Source organism: Lepisosteus oculatus, chromosome 20 (assembly GCF_040954835.1).
Source record: "Lepisosteus oculatus isolate fLepOcu1 chromosome 20, fLepOcu1.hap2, whole genome shotgun sequence".
In the NCBI taxonomy this organism is placed as follows: domain Eukaryota; kingdom Metazoa; phylum Chordata; class Actinopteri; order Semionotiformes; family Lepisosteidae; genus Lepisosteus; species Lepisosteus oculatus.
Window position 1 is genome coordinate 10,784,722 of NC_090715.1, and position 22,718 is coordinate 10,807,439.

The 22,718-nt window shown below is 38.0% G+C and overlaps 1 protein-coding gene across 1 annotated transcript; it reads right to left on the reverse strand.

Annotated features, from left to right (window-relative positions):
• Positions 1–119: 119 nt before the first annotated feature.
• Positions 120–6,343, reverse strand: cyb5b (cytochrome b5 type B). The gene is made up of 5 exons (XM_006641205.3): positions 6,025–6,343; positions 4,327–4,455; positions 3,878–3,904; positions 3,434–3,468; positions 120–2,981 (listed from the first exon to the last, which is right to left on the reverse strand). The coding sequence occupies exons 1-5, from the start codon at positions 6,169–6,171 to the stop codon at positions 2,891–2,893; spliced, it is 429 nt and encodes a 142-aa protein (XP_006641268.2). The 5' UTR covers positions 6,172–6,343; the 3' UTR covers positions 120–2,890.
• Positions 6,344–22,718: the final 16,375 nt, after the last annotated feature.

A 22,718-nucleotide genomic window follows, 5' to 3' on the forward strand; every position in this document is an offset into this window, starting at 1 on the left:
ATTAAAATAGTCTTATTAATGTGACCATTATTAAACTTCAAACAAATTCTTATACAGTATATACACATTTCAATTCATTATAAAAATACAAATAAAATAATTCAGTATTATTCTTCACATTTAAATAAACACATTTATTCATCTCGCTTTTTGACAGATGCCTATTTAAATGTAAAATAGGCAGAGCCAGCTAAACAGGTGTTGTATGACAATGTGACAATGTATCAATGGCTTTTGAAGGCCCACAAAATGCACTGTTGGTCACAAACGACACATCTAACGTTCTGAGGTAAAAGATGGCACCGTAGGCAGTAAAAGTAAAGATCTGCCAATCTCACATCAGACAACTAATTTTGGCAAAAAATCCCATTTAAAAAGTTACAGATTACAAATGTTAAATGGGCAATAAATTCTCTACACCCAATATAACCAACAATCCATCTTTTACTGGTTGAGAATTAGTGTAACCTGTTAACAGAAGAATCTTTTACTTCAAATATTGTTTTACTGACAACTTTTCAATCTGCTTAGGTTTTCACATGAGCCCTTTCCTATTCATTTAGGTTTTTACGCTATTACTGGGTACTGTACATTACTGGATGTATAAGAAATTATAAATGTTATAGAACCAAATTCATCATTTTATACATAGAAACTGTTAGCCATGGAAAAAAAGACTTACATTTACCAGTGATTTGTTTTGCCTGCGGACAAAAATGGCCTCCTCTGTAATAAATTAATCAAGCGGACAATTTTCCTGCACAGATAACTGGTCTGAATTCTTGAATTTTGACAAATTAACTTAAAACATAAATCCAAGGCAAAGTCCCACAGAACTAAGTATGATGTAGATCTTCAGAAATTCAGAGACTTGGGACTTAATTTTCAAAGTATTATCTTAGATTGTCAATTTTTCTATAAGAAGAAAAAGTTTTACTACAAATCTTTACTGAAACACCAGATAGCGAGGAAGGAAGAGGAATAAATCCTAATCCCAGATTAGCTGTTTCTTATTTTTTTAATATAGCTATCAGATGGTCATTCATCTTCCAATCACCACAAATAAATGAAGTACAATTCTGAAAACTGTTAACAAGTTTCATCTTGATGATATTTCTACACAACAACTAGATGGAAAACTCACAACAGACAAAATAATTGCAATAATCACTGCAAAGTTTTTGCGTAGTAGCTTCAGCAGCTCAATAATTTGCTTCAGGGAAACAATGAATAAATGAAAAAATAAGTGAATGTTAATCATCATTTGTAAGAATGGCTTTGAATATTTTATCCTTAGGACACTGTAAATTATCCCCTTTTAGAAGAAAAATAACCAAATATGTAGGAGAAGAATCAGAAAAGTCATCAAAAGTTTGAATGTTTTTAAACATTAAATAACAGAATTACAACAGTACAGTGCATAATAATGACAATTTGTTTAAAAAAGACCTTAAGTGAAATAGAGACCCATACATATCCTGAGAATACTATATTCTGTTGGGGAAATTAAAACATGAAAAAGTTTAAAAGCTGTACATGAGGAAAGTTATTTTTCCAAAAGAAAGCATTCCTATGTTAAACTTCCAGAGAAAAAAGCTATTCTTTTGTATTTCAAAATTTTTAATGATCTGAATCACTAACATCTTGGGAAATTGAATTTCATAACAACTATGAACTACTGTAAAGACATATTACAAGCTTCATTTTTATTTATTCTGTGTTAATATAAAAAATAAAAACTGACCTCATACTACATTAAAGAAAAAAAATTTTTGGGTCATGCTGCATTACAGAATTTTCATGCCCCGACTCGAAACTTCAATTACCAATTACAAACAATAAGTTCAGTACAAGATGCATTCTCCTTTAAACCACACAAAAACCCTTGTACTGGATCTTCATATTTCTTTTAGCATGAGGGCAGTAATTAATCTTGGTCTGAATAAATTTAATCTCTAACATCTTCATCTTTTTAACCAGATTTCAATTTAAGTGTTTTGGTTGTTGTTAATTCATTAGGAAAATTCCATGAAAAACAAAAAAAAAGTGTTTTTTTGCAGAGATCCAATATATAAAAATGTATCACTTTATCAATGGAGCTACTATGATAATCTTATACAATCACTACATTATGTTTCTTCTACCCAAGGCATCGTTTACTAACATTACATAACTGCTGGTTTTTATCTCAAACCAACATTCTTGGGGTAGATAAGCTAACAGCCATTACTCAAAAACAAAACAGCTAAGCATCTTCCGTATACTGTTTGCTTCTACAAAACCATAATTTGGAAAAGAGTCTTAATTGAGATTAAGTGCCTCAAATTTATAAGACTAGGAATCAGGGTTTACCGAGCTCTTGCAGACATGATGATATTATTTTCTATTGTACAGTACAAACACAGGGCAAGAAAATGAAGAAACATACAGGATCTACATGTCTAGACATATGAACCGTTTTCTAGCAAAAGCTTAGTAAATCTGTTCCGGAAAGTTTTCAAACACTTTAAAAACACAGTACAAGAAAACTGAAAGAATGGAGAGCACATTGCCCTAAAATACCAATGTTTGAAATGGTACAGAAAAAGCCCAGAGCAACTCCACAGACAGTGACTGTACCACTATGGGGAAAAGGGAAAACAATGAGCTCTAAAGGCAAGTACACTGAAACCTAAGCAGGGCAATATGAACTCCACTCTCTGCCCTCTACCCGAACACAGAGGCAGGTAATGGAGACTGGGAGGAATGGTTCTGTAGAGAAGCCCACAGACTGTAAGTGCTGCAGTATGAGAGCTGGGACCCGTGTCTGGCTTATTCAGTGATTCATAAGGAGTTCAGTCAGGCATGTCGAGGCTTCAAGGTCAGACGAATGTGGACGATGTGGAAGGGTTCAGGATGTCTTGTTTTCCAGCAGGTAGTAACGATACATCAGACCAACAACAGCAGCAGCAATGGCTGGGATCAACCAGGTAGTCCATGTACTACAAAAAGGAAGAAAAAACATTGTGGAAATGCTGCACAGTAACATTGCATTTTTAAGAGTTGTTTTTATAAATATTAGAAAATAAAAATAGCCTTGCTTTTTAAAGGCGTGAAAGCAGAGAATATAAAAATATACTGAAAACTGTATCAGATATTCAATTTAAAAAAAGTTATTAGTACAATAACAGCATTTTGCACTGGAAAAGAGAACAGATGCAGTCTTTCGGTAAGAGTAAAATGTTACATATTCAATTACTTTTTGCTTTAGAGGGCACTCTGCCAAATAGATGTTTGGATATTAAACAAATTGGATCATGTTTACAAAGTCTCTTACTCAGGGAAGAGTTATTCTATTTTATCAGACTTCTTTAGGAAAAAGGACATGCACATTTCAAGTAAAAAGCAAGATCATAATTCAGCATTCAAAAGATGGTATTTTAATGGTGTTTACCTAGTCTGACTTGTAGATGTTGTAATAAGAACATCCTGAAAAAACAACAAGTTATTAAAATAGTGAACAGCCATAATGCATATTCAATACTGACAGTGTGGCTTTGTACATTATTCCAACCTCTTAAGCTTAATATTGCCTCAAAAGCACATAGTTTCTCTTACAAATGTCTCAGTAATTAATTGGATGGGGTAACAAACTTCGGGGTGAATGCTCAATTCTAAATTACTGTACCTCCAACGCCAAAAATAAGACAGACGTTTGTGCTCTTGTCTATAAAGTTACCTTTCATATTTCAATTTACTTAGCAATAGAGAAACATTCATGTAATTAATAAAAATAAAATACTAAAATAAAAAAGATTTTATGTGAACAACATCTAAATGAATATACTTTTAATTCTTCCATACTAAACCTGTCATAAACTAGATCCTGAGACTGTACCTTAGAGTTTTCATTCTTGCGGTCATTCTGAAAGGCAAAGAAAAACATGATTTTCTACAATATCTTATACAACTTGATCACTGTTCAGAATATCAAGGTGACTTATTAAGACCTACCATTATTTTTAATGAATAATCACTACTTCTTGCATTTAATATCTAACGTCCTGCTTTTGTAACTTAATATAAAAACTGCCCGACAATAAATATGTTAATGGGAATCGGGTTACACAGAGAAACTGAAGGAAAAGTAATTCTTTACTGAACATCTGAGTTTCAGTAAAACCTTGTAATACACCAGCATTTGGTCACATAAGACTGGGACGTGTATCCCAGTGCTTCAGAAACAATGAAATGTATTTTGTTTATAAGTAAATAGAAATGTTAATGGTCATGTGATCATGTTCTCAAAGATCAAGGCAAAAAAAAAAGAGGAATGGAAAACTTTACCATGTCAAGCTCTCCTATAAAATACTGCTTGAGCATCTCCCTGGCATCTGTGGAGTGGCCCACATCCTCGAAGCTCTCAGTGGCATCTCCCCCAGCCTGCTCCAACAGCACCTCCTCCCCTCCAGGGTGCTGAAACAGTGAAGGCAAGACGGACTCAGTGCCTTCCACATGTCAGAGCCGCAGTGTGAAAAAACACCCTGTGCTTAACCCCTGGCACCGTAACTACCCGAGGATAAACAGGCAGGCATTCTGCAGGTAAACGTCAGGGGGAAAAAAAGCAAGTAGTTCTCATCCTTGAAGCATAAGAGTATTGTTAAACAAACTCATTCGACTCGGTACCTCCCTGTAGTACATACTGTACATCCTTTCATTTTAAAACTCTAACTGAACATGAATCCAATACAATCTGAAATACTTGACTGTTCCATGGTGGTATTCCATTCCAGTCAGGACTAATTCACAGTGCACCGTATTGTAAATATACCAACTAGGTATATTTAGATTTGCAAAAGTATTTTATCTAAAAGGTCCTCACAAATGATCCGTTCTCAAATTTTGGGCAGCTGGCATTCAAGAAAATAATAATAATAATAATAAAATAATAATAATAATAATAATTGCTTACACTTATATAGCACTTTTCTGGACACTCCACTCAAAGCGCTTTACAGGTAATGGGGATCCCCTCCATCACCACCAATGTGCAGCATCCACCTGGATGATGCGACGGCAGCCATAGTGCGCGAGAACGCTCACCACACACCAGCTCTCAGTGGGGAGGAGAGCAGAGTAATGAAGCCAATTCATAGACGGGGATTATTAGGAGGCCATGATTGGTAAAGGCCAATGGGAAACTTGGCCAGGTCGCCAGGGTTACACCCCTACTCTTTTCGAGAAATGCCCTGGGATTTTTAATGACCACAGAGAGTCAGCGAGGAATCGTCGTTCGCCATTAAAACTGATTCTAAGCACCAACTCCTTTAGGGTAAAGCACATTTTTGTGGACATAAAAATAAATAAATGGTTCCGTAAATGTGGTCATGTACCGCACCACGTGGAAATACGTTTTAAAGAAGTTTGATAAGTTGGACTGTGCACTTCCGGGTTCGTGCAGCTTATCAGTGTGTACTGCACGTTATGGAGCTGGTTTCCATGGTTATCATCCATTTCTCCGGTAATGGCCTTATTTTAGACGTGATCATAGGTCACTTTGTGCCAGAGACCCTTTCCCGCTGTGCTAAGGATTGTTCAGTTGTAATAAATGAACGGGTTTACTCAGTAATTGCTCTTCAATAGCAGCCTCTTAGAAATTCATCAAACAAGACCGCTTCTGTCAAAGGTGGTGGTGGTGGTGGTGGTGGGGGAGGGGGTGATCCCTACTTAAAACTGTTACGCAAGTTGCTCAGGCCTCATGTGGGACACACAGCGAATGGTCACAGGGCACGTCATCGTGTTTGGATAAAACGTTTTTCTTCGCTTTCCCTGAAAAACAGATATTTCTGAGTTTTCCCTCACTTAAGAACCGCGCGTCAAAAAGGCTGTGGAGGCAACGTGCGCCTGCGCCTTCCGGTTTCCCTGTAATTTCAGTAATCATTTTGGGTGTTGTAGTTTATCCTTTTCCGAAACGCTTATAATTAACGATAGAGATTTCTTTTAAGCCACAAGACTGAAGACGGGGCCTTATGTTGAAGTGCTTACCTCCTCCAGAAAACGGGTGATGTCATAGACTTTATCGTGGATGACAAGCCAGGTATCCCTGCTCATATTGTGTTTCTGAATTTCTTCGAGGGTGTAATACGTAACCGTGCTTTTCGAATTAGCTTCTGTGTTGTTTTCCTCTCCCATTCTGTTTTTCGGTGGCCTGTTTGATTTTGCTGACTGGAAAAAAAAAATAACCAGAAAGATTCAAAGTGCAGAACCGTGCTTTTATGTACAGTACCCTTAAGACACGCCAGCCTCGAATTTCTCGGGATGAGAAAAAGACTTGTTTTCCCCACCCTGGCCACCGTATCAGTCTATCAGCTGACTCCTGATTTGAGCCAACAGCAGTCCCAGGCTATGACAGGCCAATGAAAGATTCAAGACTCAGTGGGGTGGTCCATCACCGCTGGGCGTGCAAGAGATCAGCCAATCCAAAACACCCGCTGGAGCTCAGTGGCGTTCACACCATAGAGAACCATAAGAATTTCGTCCCTGCCCCCCTTTCGGTATCAGAAGTGACATTTTGGTCAAGATCACCTGATTTATTATTGCTCTTTTTCTCAATTAAATGCGTTTTTCTTTCTTTTAATCACTATGCACAAGTCGGTGACACATAGCCAATTACAATTCTAACTAAAACCCTTAGTTGTATTCCAGGCTGATTCAACCTGAAACAAAACCATCATTTCAAATAATCGTTTGTATTCATACCCCAGACCTGTGACTTGAGATGGTCAGTGATGCATGACACTCATTACGGATAGACCACTAATCAATCTTATCTTATCTCATGAGTCCGTTTACAGTCCAATACTGTGTGCATTTTTAAAAAAATTAAATCATGATCGCTTCAACTGATCTCCACTAGGGGGAACCCGTGTTCCACAATAGCATTGTGATAACATTTCGAGTTTTTTCACAGGAAAGTTTCTGCTGTAATACAAAGTTTTTTTAGATCAATGTTCGAGGTGTTATTGAAAACTATTCATTTTATTTATGTTCCAAATTTTAGGGATGAGAGGACGCTCAGATCTTGTGAAAAAAACTCATTGTCATTCTAAGGAGTTCGGATTTGTATTTAATTGTAATCCGAATTAAATCATTGTAATTAATTAATTAACAGGTTTTCTAATATGAGTCTTGGCTTAAAATGTGAAAACGCAACAGAAAAAGTATTCCTCAGTTTTGTCAGATTTAAATGGTCTCTCTTATTGTAAACATCGTTTTGCACTGCTTGACAGAATATGTCTGATGGTGGAATTTGTAATACCCTTACTTTTTGACCTGGTTACATGGTGTGCAATCATCGTTACTGATAACTGACAATATTCAGGTACGTTAAAGAAATGAAAGAGGAAAAAACACTTCCTACAACATAAAATTGACCATTATGAACTGACTTCACTCATATACAGTATATACCTATATTTTAACAACAAGGAACAAGGAAAAGCGGTGTGAAAATGAGCTGATGACTGTTCATATATGCTTAGATTTTGTCATTGTAACATTTTTCAATGGACAGCATGCAACATCCATAACTCTTCGGTAAATAATCAATTGTAGAAAACTGAGAAAGCAATGCCGTATTTTGTCTCTTATTATTTTCCTTGATTTCAGTTTATAATTCAATTTTTCACCATTTGTAAGTGACACACTATCTTACTGCCTTTAGTACTTGTAAGTAATCTAGAATTAGGAAATTGTCCTTGTTAAGAGAGAGATATTGTTTGTTAAAAGCTGTGGTATTTTCAAACTGTCCCCACACCAATTAAAATGTTTACATGTGGAGTCTTGTATAAAAATATCATAGCATTGTACATAAAAAATAATTTAGGAAGCAAAAGGAGACCGTTCTGTATTGTACAATGAAATGGTATTGCCCATTTCAATGCTACAAATTAAAAAAAGTCTTTGAGTACAGGATGCTGGAAGTACAGTAGTACTCCTCTCTCTAACCTTGTGAAACAGAAAGTGAAGCTTTCACTGTTTCACCAAAGGGACACACATCTAATGTTGTGGGTAAACATTCTGTAGTAGAGGGGAGTCAGGTCAGGGTAAGAGCATCCAATTTGCTCAAACAACAGGAGAAAACCATGCTCTGTGACAGGAGACAGGAGTAGCTTGTGCCATTAATGTGCTGCATGTTATCCTTTCAGAAGCTAAAGGTGCACGCCGGAGGAAATGGCCATTTTCAGTACATGAAACTGCTGTAGTGAATAGCCACAGAATGAGGTTATATCCTAATTAATAAGATCTATAAAATCAGCTTTACAATGATATTTTTTTTAAGTAGAATGTGGACCTTTTCGTTTTTTTATGGAGTCTTTCTTCTTCTCATATTACAGAAAAATACATCAGCCCTTTCGATCAAGCGCCACAATTATTCTCACATAGTAATGAAAAATACCTATTTTTTTTAACTTTGAATTAATATACAGTACTGGCACAGAAGCCAGTCCAGATGGGTCTGTGATGCATAGATAGTGCATAGATACGTTTTACCCCTAGTCTTCATTAGGAGGTGCAATGATGCATCCTAGTTCCAAGCAGATAAAGTTACTTGTTTTTTCACTCATGTGTACACACATCGAATTAGAGGCTATAGCTGGTTAATTCTTCTTATGTCTCTCTAACAGCAAATTTGTTTACTCCCTTCTGAAAGATTAGCATAAATTAAAGGCAATCTATCCAGGAGCAAGAAAAAAAAAACACTGCCTTGGAAGAATAATTAGTTACTGTCTCTGATATAAATGTATGTGTATTTGAACATTTGTGCAGCCAAGAGGAGATAGTGGGAGGTTTAAAATCCTGACAGTAAATGGTGTGTTGCACTGTAAACAAATCTCTTTATGCAAAAAAAGCTTTAACAGTATATGCTTGCACTTGTAATTTAAATACTGTGATGAGGAGGACAGTTCTATCAGCTTAGTAATATGTTGTTTGTCATAGGTGAAAAGTGAAGAAGGAAAACAATAGCTGAACAGTGGCATTGCGTGATTAGGTGTTTCAGTGTTCAGCTGAGTACAGTACTTTCCATGAACTAAAATAGTTAATCATTAACCCCTGCTTCTTTCATCCTACACAGATCTACGTTCTGCAGAAAAGTGATTTCACCCCCATTTTGAAAAAGAGAGCTGGCTCATTATCTTGCAGGTGGATGTCTGCTACGGTGATTTGCTTTTCTGGGTCTTTTTCTTCTCCCGGGTTGTGAGATATGAGCCAACACTAATCTTGCCACTGCACGTTTTCACACTGCTCACACTGCCAGCAGGTCGAGCTCTGCACTAGTGCGACTGGGAGACTGGCCAACTCACCGGTGATACGACTGACGGGGGGAACACAGATAAAGGGGGGCACAGCTACCACTGAAATGGCTTTTCCTTGAAATGAATTAAATTCAGACATGCTTTAGACATGAGCTATCAAAGGGCCAATGCTTTTGTGTATTGGCAGGGATTTTATTTAAATCGATTAAATAAGGGAGATTTCTTTTCTGCCTCCTACAAGTAGGCACAGATATCCCTGTTGCATATATTAGAATGTTTCCACAGCTGCAGGTTTGTTGCGAGCCCTCTGCTTTTAATAAATAACAAAAAATGTATTCAAAAACAGACAGACCTGTTTTACAAAAGTCACTACATCGGGGCCACATTTACCTTTGGAAGTCGATCAAAGGGCACTCTTTTATTTGTGCTTGCAAGTGCAGTCTCAATAGAACTAAAACACAAGGCACTATGTGCAAGGAGCACAACCTAACAGTTGCATAGCGATGGGATGTACCTTACATGCAAACTTATCAGGAATGGTCATTGGAATGGAATATTAATAGAATATATATATGCCTCTGAGCCCATAGCTTCTGAATAAAGAGCAGGTGAAATTCTAGTAAAAGCAATATTGTGCTACTGTAAACAACTGCATTCAGCAGCATCCTTAGCTTTTTGTTGAAGACAGTGTGGGGGCACCAGACCTTGATCTCCTAGTCCCAAGGTGGGTGTATGATTTACAGGACTTAAATAGACTAGGGCCTGGACTCATTTGGCCACACCATGGGTATGCCACTTTATCACTCAGTTGCTAAATGGTTAATTGCACAATGATTCAGCGCTTGCCTCAGGGCTTCAGGTACTGAAAGAACTTTACCACATTCCTTGAACTCCTGTCATTTCACTCCATAGCCTGCTCACTGCAGGATATTATGTAAATAGGGCTCTTCAGTCCTTGGCTGTGAATAGATGAATTCATAAGCCATTGAAAACTGAAACGAGCTGGAACACAATGTTCACAGGCCTCTGGCAGTGCACATACTCCACTTTAAATAGCTTCTCTCTGCTGCCTTCATGGCAGAGTTAATAGAAAAGCTTTGTATGTAGTACTCTAAATGAAAGGTTTAGAAGAAAAAAAATCTCAAGACATCACAATGATTCCGGTTTCTGGTCTCCCATGGACAATTTTATTATATTCTCAATTTTCATAGCCACACTGGTCCATCCACAAGCTGATGTTCCAAACGGTCTCTTTAAATTTCAAAATACATCTGAATTTCAGTTCAGCAAGCATTACTGTAAAAAGGGCGATTGAAACAGACAGGAAGCTCCAAATGGATAGCTAATTGAAAGAAAGCTTTCTGAAAACCTAAGAAGTTTAAGAAAATGCAATTCTTACAACATCAATATACAAACAAGCTCAAAAAACAGGTATCAGAAAAGCGATGTGCCGAGCTGATGTGTGAATCACTCTGGAGATTGAAAGAGGTAACTCACAGATGCTCTGAGAAGCCTCCTCTACTGCCATGCTGCACTGACTGCCCGTGGATCTGAGCAGCCCGTTTTCTGACAGCGTCTAAGCGGGAGGTGAGATTGATACTGAAGCATCAAATGTTTAACAGGGAAAAAAAAATCATTGCACTGAGAAGAGGAGTTTCATCGTCTACACTTATCATCTCATTCTCCATGATTCAAAGAGTTTTTTTAGATGTAAAAACTCTGTAAGGGAGATTTGAGGGGCAGAAACACTCTCTTCTGTGAATCAGTTTCTGATTAAAGAGCCAGAGCTTTGAAGGCTTATCTAAATTAAAAAATAACCAGACAAAAAATCCTGTTAGAACTGCTGCTACTGATGTATTTCCACAACACCTTCTTTGGTCTAAGTTGTCTTGGGGAAAAATTAAGAGTTGATGCCTAATTGCAAGACTAGTATGTATTCCTTGGTGGACTTTTACATCATGTACAGTGTAATTTAACATTTAAAAAGGGTGATCGGTCATGACAGTTTAGAGCAAGTGGAAGCAAATTCCTAATGCCTACAAAACTTTGAATTGAATTGAAAAAGAATTGCCATGTTAAATAAAAGGAGTTCAGTAAAAAATCCTACAATGCCTTACAGAATTATTCAGACCCTCCCTATGGTGTTTCATTTTGTGAAAGTACAAAATGATACATTCACATTCTATTCAAAACATGACTGCTCGAACTGAAGACTTCTAAGGGTACTGTAAGTCATAGTGAATGTCTAACACTGAAGAAGAAATATGAGTGCTCTGCTAAAAGGTACATTTGCGTCTGAAACACGTTTTGAAGATTTGTCAACACTTTGCTTCATCCATGTTCCCATCAGTCTTGACAAGGCGCCCAGTCCTTCTTGATGAAACACAACGCTGCAATGACCATTCTCAGACAGGGGAGGTGACTGCGTGATGCACCTTGTTGGATTTGTGTCAGATGAAATGCTTTGCATTTGTTCCAGTCTTGTCTTGTCTGAGCATTAAGTGTCTTGCCACAGGTGTGCAGTATGACTTGTGTGCTTTGTTGCAGATGTTACGGGACCCGGCAAATATTGAGAGGAGACAGCTAGTGTCAGTGCTTTTGTTCCCCCTTGTTCATTTAAACTAAAAGCATGACTTAGTAATTGTTTCTCTGTCCCTTCTCCTAACTGAAAGTTTCCTTTCTCGAGTCAATGTGGCACACGGGGTAAGAACTAGAAACGTTCCTTGGTGACAGTTGTCCTCTGGGTTGTATGACACCTTCACCACCACCATGCCAAATCTCTGTTTTTCAGTTCCATACAAGCCCCCTTTGTGGAGCGGCCGAGATATTGTTGACCCATGGACATTGTTACCCATCTCTGCCACTGAAGTCTAAAACATAATTGCTCTTGTTAAAACAGAAAAGGTGTTTAATTCATGCTTAAGAACTAAATAAGAATTAACACCGCACCACTTCTTATAATTAAAAGGGGATGCTTCAAAGTGCAGATTAGGGATAGAAATTCAAGCAATGTTTTCTGGGCACTGTGCCTCAAAACCACTCCTCTCATTCAGTCCTGGGCTATTACTTGTTACATTGGGTTGCATTCTATTTTCAGAACTCACTGTAGGCTCTTTGTCAGTTTCAGGTAATCGACCTCTTCCTATAGCTCTTATCTTCAGGGTCCAACAATGTTTGTAGTTTAGGGTCTGTTTAGAGTAATCTACCCCATGTCACATCTATTCTATCTATAAAGGCCCCATTTTAGCTCACTCCTAAATTCCATGGCCCCACAACTACATTATCCAATTTAACTCCAGCCTCTTCGCACGCTGCTGCCAGCCCACTGAATACATCATGCGTGACATTCACCAGTCGCTGCCTCTACAGGCCTCTTTCACCAATCTCCACAGTTGGTTCCCACAGGTGGCACCTCTTCTGTGAAGCTATGAGTGGATCAGCCGATGACGGACAGAACTGCTATCTGCATCGGCGTCATTCTGTCTCCCCCTCATGAGCACAAATAGATTTGTCTCTTCAACTCACTGTATAATATGTATACTATGTGAATTCATGAAAATATATATAAACATTTATTAATGTATATATTTTCTAATTATATTAAATAGTTGTGTTCGAATATTGTGTAGTCTATTAAACAGTAATCCATCTTTCCATTTAAAACCCACTCACTTATTTATCTGATCAACTGATTATGGAATATATTCATATTTGATCATTTCCCAGTGTTGGAAAGCAGGCTCCACTAAAAGAATTCTTATTATACTTTGCATACATTTATTCTTTCACAAACGCACACATGGTCTGTCGGAGTGTGTTTTATGTGTGTTTTATCCATCTTTATGTCTGTGTTTGCATTTGCATATATGGAAATTAAGAGGGATGATGCTATGCATCTCTGTGTCCACAAAGGCAAGCTATGGTCTGTCGCTGAAATGTGAAAATGGGGATCTCACATTTGACTCCTTCTTTATGCTAACCTGATTCTTGCTTTAAAGCCAAAAGCAGGAGGCACTTATTTACCCAAAGAGTTGTGGGAGTATGGGGTAGCCCAGCTTCTTTCAAGGAAAATGGCTGGATGAGATTCTTGGATCACTTAGCTGCTAAACACAAAATGGGCTAGATGGGCCATATGGCCTCCTCTCTTTTCTAAGCTTAATTTTGTTCTTGAGCCTGAGTCAAGGATCCCTGCATTCGCGTCATATTATAGCAATATCATGTTGTCAAGGTCTGGATTGGACTCGGAGTGCAATCCAGAAGCCGCTGTGCAAGCAGGCAGCTGAGTTGGGGAGCCCACAAACAGCACACAGCACACACAAGGAATGCCCAGGGTTGCATGGTACTGAGATCAGAGGGAGTGGCAAATGTGCACTCTGGGATCAGGGAGCAGACTGCTTGCAGACTGCAGAAACAGAGAATTCCTGCAGGCAAACAGTCCAGCTTTGTAGTCCAAGATGAGCAAAGGTTTGTAGCCTGGAAGACAAGGGTGAATCCAGGAGTCACGGTCAAATTGCAATCCAAGTACAAAGCCAGAGGCCAAAGTCCAGAAAGAAGAGCAAACCAAAGCTGAGGGGGTGATCTGGGAACAAGGCTGGGAACAAAGCTAGAGTCAGGGCACAAGTGAAGCCTAACTCGGGAGCACACAGTGTCCAAACTCAACGACAGAGCGCTGAGCTGTGTCAGGTCTGAGTACTTATTCTGAGGAGCTCCAGGAATGGGTGTGGCCATAGAGCGACTCCAGGTGCTCTGAGTCTCCAGGTGGCAGGCGGAGAAGGGAGACAGGCTGGTGATGACGTCACCAGCTCCCACGCCACTGCTCCACCGTTCAGCAGGCAGGGCGAGCTTGACAATTGTTATTCATCTGGCAGTATGTTCAGCTGGGCTAAATAAGATGATAAAAGCTAAACAGCCACAAAACACTTCAGCTATAATACCTGTCCACATTGCTCATTCAACGGAGGTGTTTAGGTAGTATTTGAAATGAATGTGTTGTCTCCCACTTTCGTAGCAAGAGCTCTAACTTGAGTGGCTTGTGATCCTGAACTTGTAACACAGGGCTCTAATCAACAAGAGGTGACTCATGAGTTATCCTGAGTTAGTGTGACTGTACTTCAGCTCTTCAAGAGCCAAAACAAATGAAAAAAGATGTTAGGAACAAATGTTTAATGTACAGTAACATGGTAATTAAAAGATTAATTATTATCATCCTTCAGTTAATTAAATGCATTCATTATTCAAAAATCCACTTCAAAAAGGTGTTTAAAGAATGTCAAGGAATTTGAGCACATGAGATCTATTGTACCGCATAGATAAAATCATAGAAATGTGTAAGGCATTTAGTACAGTATTAGTCTTGGTAAATCGTGGTACATGGGGTAGGTGTTTATGCATAAGACACTGAATGAAAACTGCCTGTAAGTGTATGTGCACACTACTGTGCAAAAGTCTACAAAATATTTATGCAGTATCTATATATATATATGTTACAAGCACAAGCAATTGAATTATACTCTCCTTGAAGGTTTTCTAGTGTTGTATGTTATTATGTTAGAAGATACTAAACTGGATTATTATTCCAGTTTAGTATAGGTAAGAATAGCTTGTCATTTAGCAGTCTTTGATTCAACTTGATCAGAAACATGGCCACAACTAAAGATAACTATACAGTACATTAGCAACCAGTATGAAGAATTGCATCACATTGGCTAATCAAATGTATTAACTGATTTCTCTCTACATGTTCCTTATTTTAATAGGATTTTTATGTTCTACAACATACAGCTATATCAGGATTGGTCACTTAAAACAATCCCCAGGTGAGGAAAGAACAGAAAATAAATGGTCTAAGATTTTGCCCAGCAGTTGAAGAGTGTGTACAGCGTTGCATGTGTTTGTTTGTGTATGTGTTGGGGCAGCATTAAGCCGACAACGTTTTTGTGCCATTGGCTTGCAAACTGACTGCTCATTCCTGTCTCTCCACACTGGCGATGGAAGCCCTTTAGCCAAAGCAGCAGAATGACATTCGCACACAAGCTTTCACTTTATAGACAAGCTCATTTTGACCTCGGTGTAAAAACGGCAGTCAAACCCATGAACTAAAACCTCCAGCTACATACAATGCAAAACTGCAAGCAACCAATTATCACCAAAATACGTGTGCCTGTAGCCCTCAGCACCCTGACAAACACCCATACTACCAGAACTGAAGTGAGAGCAAAATCTCTCCTGCATGTCAAACTACGACTCGTGTGACAAAATGTAAAATGAAAGGATTCCTGGGCAATAAAATTAACCAAAATATATATTAGTGTAAAATATAAATATATATATTTTTAAAATCGTATCAGGGCTGTTTTTCCATCTCAGTGCTTTTTGCTGTGCATATCCTTGCTTACAGCTGGCCCCATGTTAACACTAAGCCAGAGAAAAACCTTTGGAAACATGTCTCTGACTTGCTGCCAGTTTTCACGAGTCCCCAGCTGGAGAGTGGACAGATGGAGCTTCTTGGGATTTAAAGGACTGACAGTTTCAGTATTTGGTGATCATATTTCTGTCTTTATTTAACAGCTTGCAATGCAACGGTCCCAAAAAACAAATCCCTCCTCTTATCTCTTCAGCTTCTTCTGTATACTCTACAGCTTCTTCTGTGTAGAAACACACATACTGAATTTACTTAGTGGCACTGTTTGGGATTATAGTTCTTTTGCAGTTACACCTTCATTAAAAATAAAAACTAAATTGCAAACTAATAATATAAAAATGCACTCTTTCCATCAAGATAACAATGAATCAGAATCTAGAACAAGCTAGGTGATATGTCCTGCTCTGTTGTATAACAACGTTCAAAGAAAAAACATAAACCATCACAGGGCAACACAGAGACAAACACACACACGCATACCAGGGCGAATTTTCCCAGAAGCCAATTAATCTACTAGCATGCTTTTGTACTGTGGAAGGAAGCAGGAGAACCGGGAGAAAATCCATGCGAGCACAGGAAGAACATACAGACTCATAAAACAAACAACATAAAACATTCTAGCACATTACTAAGATATGTCTTTCCCTTTCTAAATCCAAACTGGAAAGTCATAGTTTTCTTAGCGATTGTTCTAATTTATCTCTAGGAATTGTTTCCATAACTTCATCTTGGTCCCCCTTTTAATGAATTGGCATAACATGTGTGATTCTGGAATCTGTGGGTATGACACCCCTACTTTTTTTTATCATGAATGTAATCGTGTTGCCGGATCACTCAAGTATGTACAACCACTGTGTTCTCTCACAATTTTGTTTCTGTCTGCTTTTCAGAAACAACAGTCTCACACAGAACCTTGACTTTTTTTTAAAACTCACCAGTTTGTGCCAAAAGTGGTGCTGGTTTTATTAAGAAGACTAAATTGGGATTGGGTAGGAGAAAGTCCCATTCTAAGTGAAAGTCTAACAACTATCCTAGCAAAGATCCTATATCATCACTCAGTGTGATGAAGCGAAGGAATCCTAGTGTGTCATCCAAACCATTCAAGTTTTAAATCTCGATACACGTTTCTCATGCAAAGCATTATTTGTGTCCACTAGATGGCGTTATCCCTGTTGAATACACCGAGGCAATTATTGGCTATTGCAGATAAGTGATAACTTTTGAACGATGTTAGTATGTTAACTGCTATATATACACAACACTACTACTAATCTTATTTTATTGACCTCTTGTACTGATTTATACTGAGACGATTAATTCAGCTCTGAACTGAAAATAATTCTGAACACGTTTGGTTCATGATACTTTGTTCCTTTTATTGAAGCAAAATGATCATCTGTTATCTGTGCTATAGTAGATCTATAATAGATAAATAAACGTAACGTAAGACATCACAACAGAATAGTGGTTCACAGTGTTACAGTACTTATTGTAAAGCTCTTTGAGTTTCATATAAAATAAAGTTGATTATTAAGATAATTTCACAGTTCCTGGGTCCTGGGTTCCATTCGAGCCTGAAGTACCCTCTTCTGTGTAGATTTTCATGTGTTCCCCCTTTTGATGGGTGCTCCAGTTTCTTCCCAAATTACACAGAAATGTTGGCTAGATTAACTGGTGCCTCTAAATTGTGTGTGTGTGTATGTCTGTTATGGACAGGGATTGTGTCCAGAGTGTGGTCTCACTCACTGTAGCCTATTATCACCCCTTTCTGCCAGGAATATGTGACTTAATGATAACACATCATTTTGATATGCAAAGTAACATGCACAAATTATATGACATGCACAAATTATATAAACCCGTGTACACACCAGATGTGGTTCAGAAATACAGATGCAGCACACAGCAGATTAGTTCTGTCTTCTAATTGGAACTGATGCTTGGAACTCCGCAGACCCAGTTCTCAATCAACAGATTGTAGACTCAAATTAAAAGCAAACAAAAGAAAAAAGATCTATCAAAAACAGCATGTTTGACTGATACGTGCTTTCAGGTTCTGTAGTTTTTTTGTTTAAATAATCGAAATTTAATTTTTTGGTCAGAATTGTTTCCATCAAGAAAAAATAAATAAAACTAACAATAATACACCATTTTTTTCCTTGACAATTTACCACCCCATAAACAAAGGCGTGATCTCCAGTGAATGTTTATTGTAGATGAAAATATGCATCTTGATGCTTACAATTTCCATTTAGTTTATTAATGATATTCAGTTCTACAGTAGCTAGAAAAGAAAAGGAACGGTTAATAATACTACTTTGTTCTCTATATTAACTCTGTATGTTTATTAAAAAAACATCTTGGTAACAGGCAGGATGGTGAAGCAGTGCTTAGCATTACTGCTTAAAGACCCTAGGGGTCCTGGGGTCAGTTCCAGATCTGGGGTGCTATCTGCATACGGTAGAGGTTGTATGCTCTCCCCATGTTTACATGAGTTTTCTGTGGGTACTATAGTTTCCTCCCACAGTATAAACACATACTGTATTGTTTGATAAACTGACCATGGACTGAGTGTGCGTGTCTGTGTCTGTATTTCTGCCCTGGGATGGACTGGGATGTTCCTAGCGCCTGTTTGTAGGATAGGCTCTGGCTCCCCCTGTACTGGATAAAGCTGTTAGAAATTGGGTGGATATTTTGGTCAAACAATACTTTGTAAACATATAACAGGACTGGCTTTCTTTTGGTAGTGCTGTGTATACGTGTAGACAATGGTGTGAAGACAAACCTTGAGCAAATAAAATACTCTGCTTTGTACAAACTCCTAAAATATGAGCAAACGATGCTTTAGTGAAATCAACAATGTAATGAAAATGGAATCCCCTGGCAAATAAGGAACAGTGCTGTGAAACATGACGTTTGAGAAGTAATTGGCCACAGTTCGAAGTTACAACAAGTTTGACAAGAACAATAACATGTTTACAGCTTTAAAATGTAACTTTATGTACTGTACAGTAGCTTGCTACAGCTGGTTCCCATTTTGTAAATATATTCCCAAGCCTGTTAGTTTATAAAACGTATCTTGCAACTGTTACTCATTACTTTCTGAACATAATGATCGCCGACACCAATAAGAAAGGAGAAGGCAGGAGTCTGGACTGGAGCACCCAGAAGACAACATAAAGAATCACCTCCGCTTGCCAGTTGCAGGACCAATTTTATCTCAAATCTTTTCTCCCTTCACAGACAAAGAACATGAAAAAGGTTACAATTGAAAGGAGGCCTTTTGGCCCAGCTACTTCTGCTGGGTGCTAGTTAGGGTGTTAGCTCAGTCAGAGGAGATATACCCATTGTAACAATGTCTCTGTGGTGGGAGGTTCGTTCAGGGTCAAGTTATTAAGGCAACAGCGCTGCCTTCCCAGGTCAGGGTACTGTGAGAGGCCTGGAGAAACCACAACTGGGAAAAAGAAACGAAAGTGTACAAAAACTGCTCATCCTTCAGGATTACTGATGATGAGAAATACATTGTCACCATGAGCTCTTTATGAAATTCTTGTCTGATGGCATCTGATGCTCCTATACTGATGCTGTTGGGAAAAGACAAAAGACAAACAGAATTGATTTGTTTTTTATTAACATACATAGCCCTATTTAGAGAGCCATCATGATAAATCTAGTTTCAGTGGAATGGCAAGTTTGTTTTCTTTTATTCAAAACATTAGGAAAATGACTCGTTTTAATCAAAATCCGCTTCTGGGAAAAAATGAAGCATTTTCTAATGTAAATATATAGTTGCTAAAATGTCACCTGAGGCTAAACATTTTATAAGCATGGTAAAAACAAGCGTATCAACTACAGCCAGCCAATACGTTTCTGTGCAGCGAGCAGGCTGCAGTTACAAAGCCGCACCGCTAGATGCCGCTCTGGAGACAGCCTCAGAGGCTTATTAGCTTAAATATGTTCACGTTTTGTATACTGTAATTGTATAAATGATTGAATGGGATGTTTTGAGTTTTCACATGGGGTTAATGAACAGGGTTTGATGTAAAAGTGCGTGTTTTTGCGAGATGAAGGACAGTAGAGAGAAACAAAGGGAGAACACAGCTGTATGCTTGAAGTGGAAAAACAAAGCAGGCAGAAATAAATATCGGTCTTGCAGCCCTATGTTCCTGTAAATTAAAAATTATTATTATTTAAAATTATATTAATTATAAATTAAAAAAGTGTAATTTACAGTAGCCGTGGAGAATACAATTCAGTGACAAACCTCATACCTTTTATAATGAAAGGATTTTAAACAAAAATATTTTTATGAATTACTAGAATTAGGTAAACCTTCAAGTTTGAAATTCTAGAGATCTCAAACAATGGAAGAATGTTGTGCTTTCAGAAAAATACAAGTTTTTCATTCATTCATTGTTCCTTCACTGCAAATAGCTTCTTTTCAGGTTTACTTTTCATGAGCCCTCAAACAAAACAAACAACAGAAATGTATACATGAATATATGAATAATGCCAACAAAAGTACACTTGTTGCCCCTGGGCTTCAGTGACACCCACTCAGGGCTGAACAGCAGGGAGGCCGGTTGGTTGCTGAAGATATGGGGGGAGGCAAAATGTAGTTTCCCCCACACTATCCTGACCAGCTGAGATGTATCAACAAAACTGCATAAAACAAACATTTTAGAAAAGATGCCGAGTTGCCCCTTTCAGAATTGACCGTTACCAGCACTGACTGAAAAATAAACGAGCTGCTAATTGTTTTTTAATATTAAAATATTGGTAACGCATGATTTCAATTCCACTTTCCTCAAAGAAAAATCCCCACTGCCTGCCTCCAATACCCAGCATAATGTTTCATTGCTTTTTAATCTTTTTTTTTCAGGTTTTAGTTTCCCGTATTTTGCATCTTGATGCTCAAAGAACTTTTGTTCTTTCATTCAGGCTTACAGCAGATTTCCCCATTCTGATTATCTGGTCTGGGGAAAATTCAGAAGTTCATTGCAGTAATCAATGTTTTATGCAGCACGACAGTTGATAACACTGTGTGTGTGGACTGGATTATTGGCTGGGCAAAGCCAGTGTGATAGAGCTTCTTCTCAGTCAGATTACTCTCTCACTCACTGCAGATGTTTGGCCAGAATAACCCTGGGCAAACTGATCCACTCATCTCACACAACTAGAAACAGATTTTGAGAACTAGAGGGACAAGTTAAGCTTCCTTGATGAATTGGCAGGGGACAACTATCCCAGGTGAAGTTCCAGCGCTGTAGACTTTGACAGCAGGTTTTACTGAATGAAGGAACATGGCCCACTGTGTTATCTTAGAATGTTAGCCGAGATAACTCAGAAGTTGAAAAGGCTATCTTACAGTTCTGCCGGGGAAAAATCCCATTAAAGTCTGCTTGGGCATCACAAGGAGCTCAACAATGAAAACTGACCCCTACCCAGGTGAGTGTGTGTATATATATTTGGGAGGGAAGAGTTTACTCTGGTAACAGGTGAAAATAAATTATGTAGTTTAGAAAATGCTCAGCAGTTTAGACACTGAGTGTATTAGAACAAAACATTAGTATCTCATAGATTACAAATCAAATAGAATAAATGTGAAAACATTCCATAGCCGTTCAGAATATAGGTTAGCTGAAAGAAAGCAATAGGTGAGGAACACAGGTGTCTGCACTGATTGATCACCCAGTTCTGGTGTATTGCAAGGGCTCTGCTCTGTCATTCAAGCACTCCAGCTGTTAAGGTTCCACAGAGTTAATCAATGGTCAGCAATGGAACACACAATAACACTGTGAAACTTTGTTTCTCAGTATCATGCTTCTTTACCTCTTCCTGGTTATTGATAGAGCAGGTTACGATGTGACTTGGCACTCATCTCAGACTATTCCAGCTGTCTGATTTGTCCAGGACATGCCTCTTAAAAAGAAGAAATACTTTTGTGTCTCTTTATACAAAAGAGAAGCATATGTCTGCTGATAAATGTGCTATGAGCTTAGAGTTGCCCAGGTGTTTTATGTTTTTGTAATTTTTAATTATAAAAAAGAATTACACCATATGAAAAAATGCAACCGTTAAAGATGTATTAATGGTTGTACTGTTAATAATTAATGATTAAGGTACATTTGTAAAATGTATACATATCTCAAGTAACATGCTGTGCTAGATGGTGCATGATGAAGTATGAAGTTACAGAAATTCCATTTACTGCACTGTTTACTGTAGTGCCTCAGCGTTGTCAGCTGTTATTGTAGTTGTCTTATAGTTGAAAAGGTAAAGTACCCTGTAACAGACTTACACTCTCCTACTGGGTCAAGATCAACAATGTTGATTCTCACCTTACAAGAATGTAGACTACAGTTTTACACAGTAAACTGGCACTTGGCACAGTAGGACCAACATGAAAAAAGGAAATTAGTGGAATGAAGCATATTATTAAGCCAGATATACAGTACATCCGATTTTTCAACATTATCTCACTTTTAGCACTTTCAGAAACTACTGCATCCATTATCCAACTGTATGTATTAGTTTAGCAATCAGTAATTTGACAACTAATAAACAACGCTCTTGCCAGCAATGTCTAAAATAGTCCTGAACACTGTCTTTAAAGTTTGAGCACTGGATTGGATTAATAATACCTTATACCTGAAAACAGTACTGGTGACCTACTGTATAGCAGAAGGATGACATGATTGGACACAACGACCTTAGCAATGCCTGTGTAATAGTGTAATATACAAAAGAGCAGACATATTTGGTCAAGGATGTTAATATATATGCAGGTTGCAAAGAAAAAAGTTGAAGAATATTGTATCTATATACCAGTATCTCTGCACATAATGTTACTGGTACTGTAATAGGTACTGTATTGAGAAAATAATCAGAAATGTCCTTGGATTTTCTTGTACTTGGTGTTGCGGCGTCATTCATATTGGCATTGCTTCTATTATTAATTTGTTACAGATATTCAAACAATAGACAGAAAAGAAAGCATG

What these genes read in the sequence shown, in the direction of transcription:
- cyb5b (XM_006641205.3), bottom strand. Translation starts at nt 6,171, where the DNA reads ATGGGAGAGGAAAACAACACAGAAGCTAATTCGAAAAGCACGGTTACG. An exon ending in TCACCCGTTTTCTGGAGGAG is followed by an intron (nt 4,456 to 6,024) that starts GTAAGCACTTCA and finishes TCACTGTTTCAG; the next exon opens with CACCCTGGAGGGGAGGAGGT. An exon ending in ACATCTACAAGTCAGACTAG is followed by an intron (nt 2,982 to 3,433) that starts GTAAACACCATT and finishes TCCTTTTTGTAG; the next exon opens with TACATGGACTACCTGGTTGA.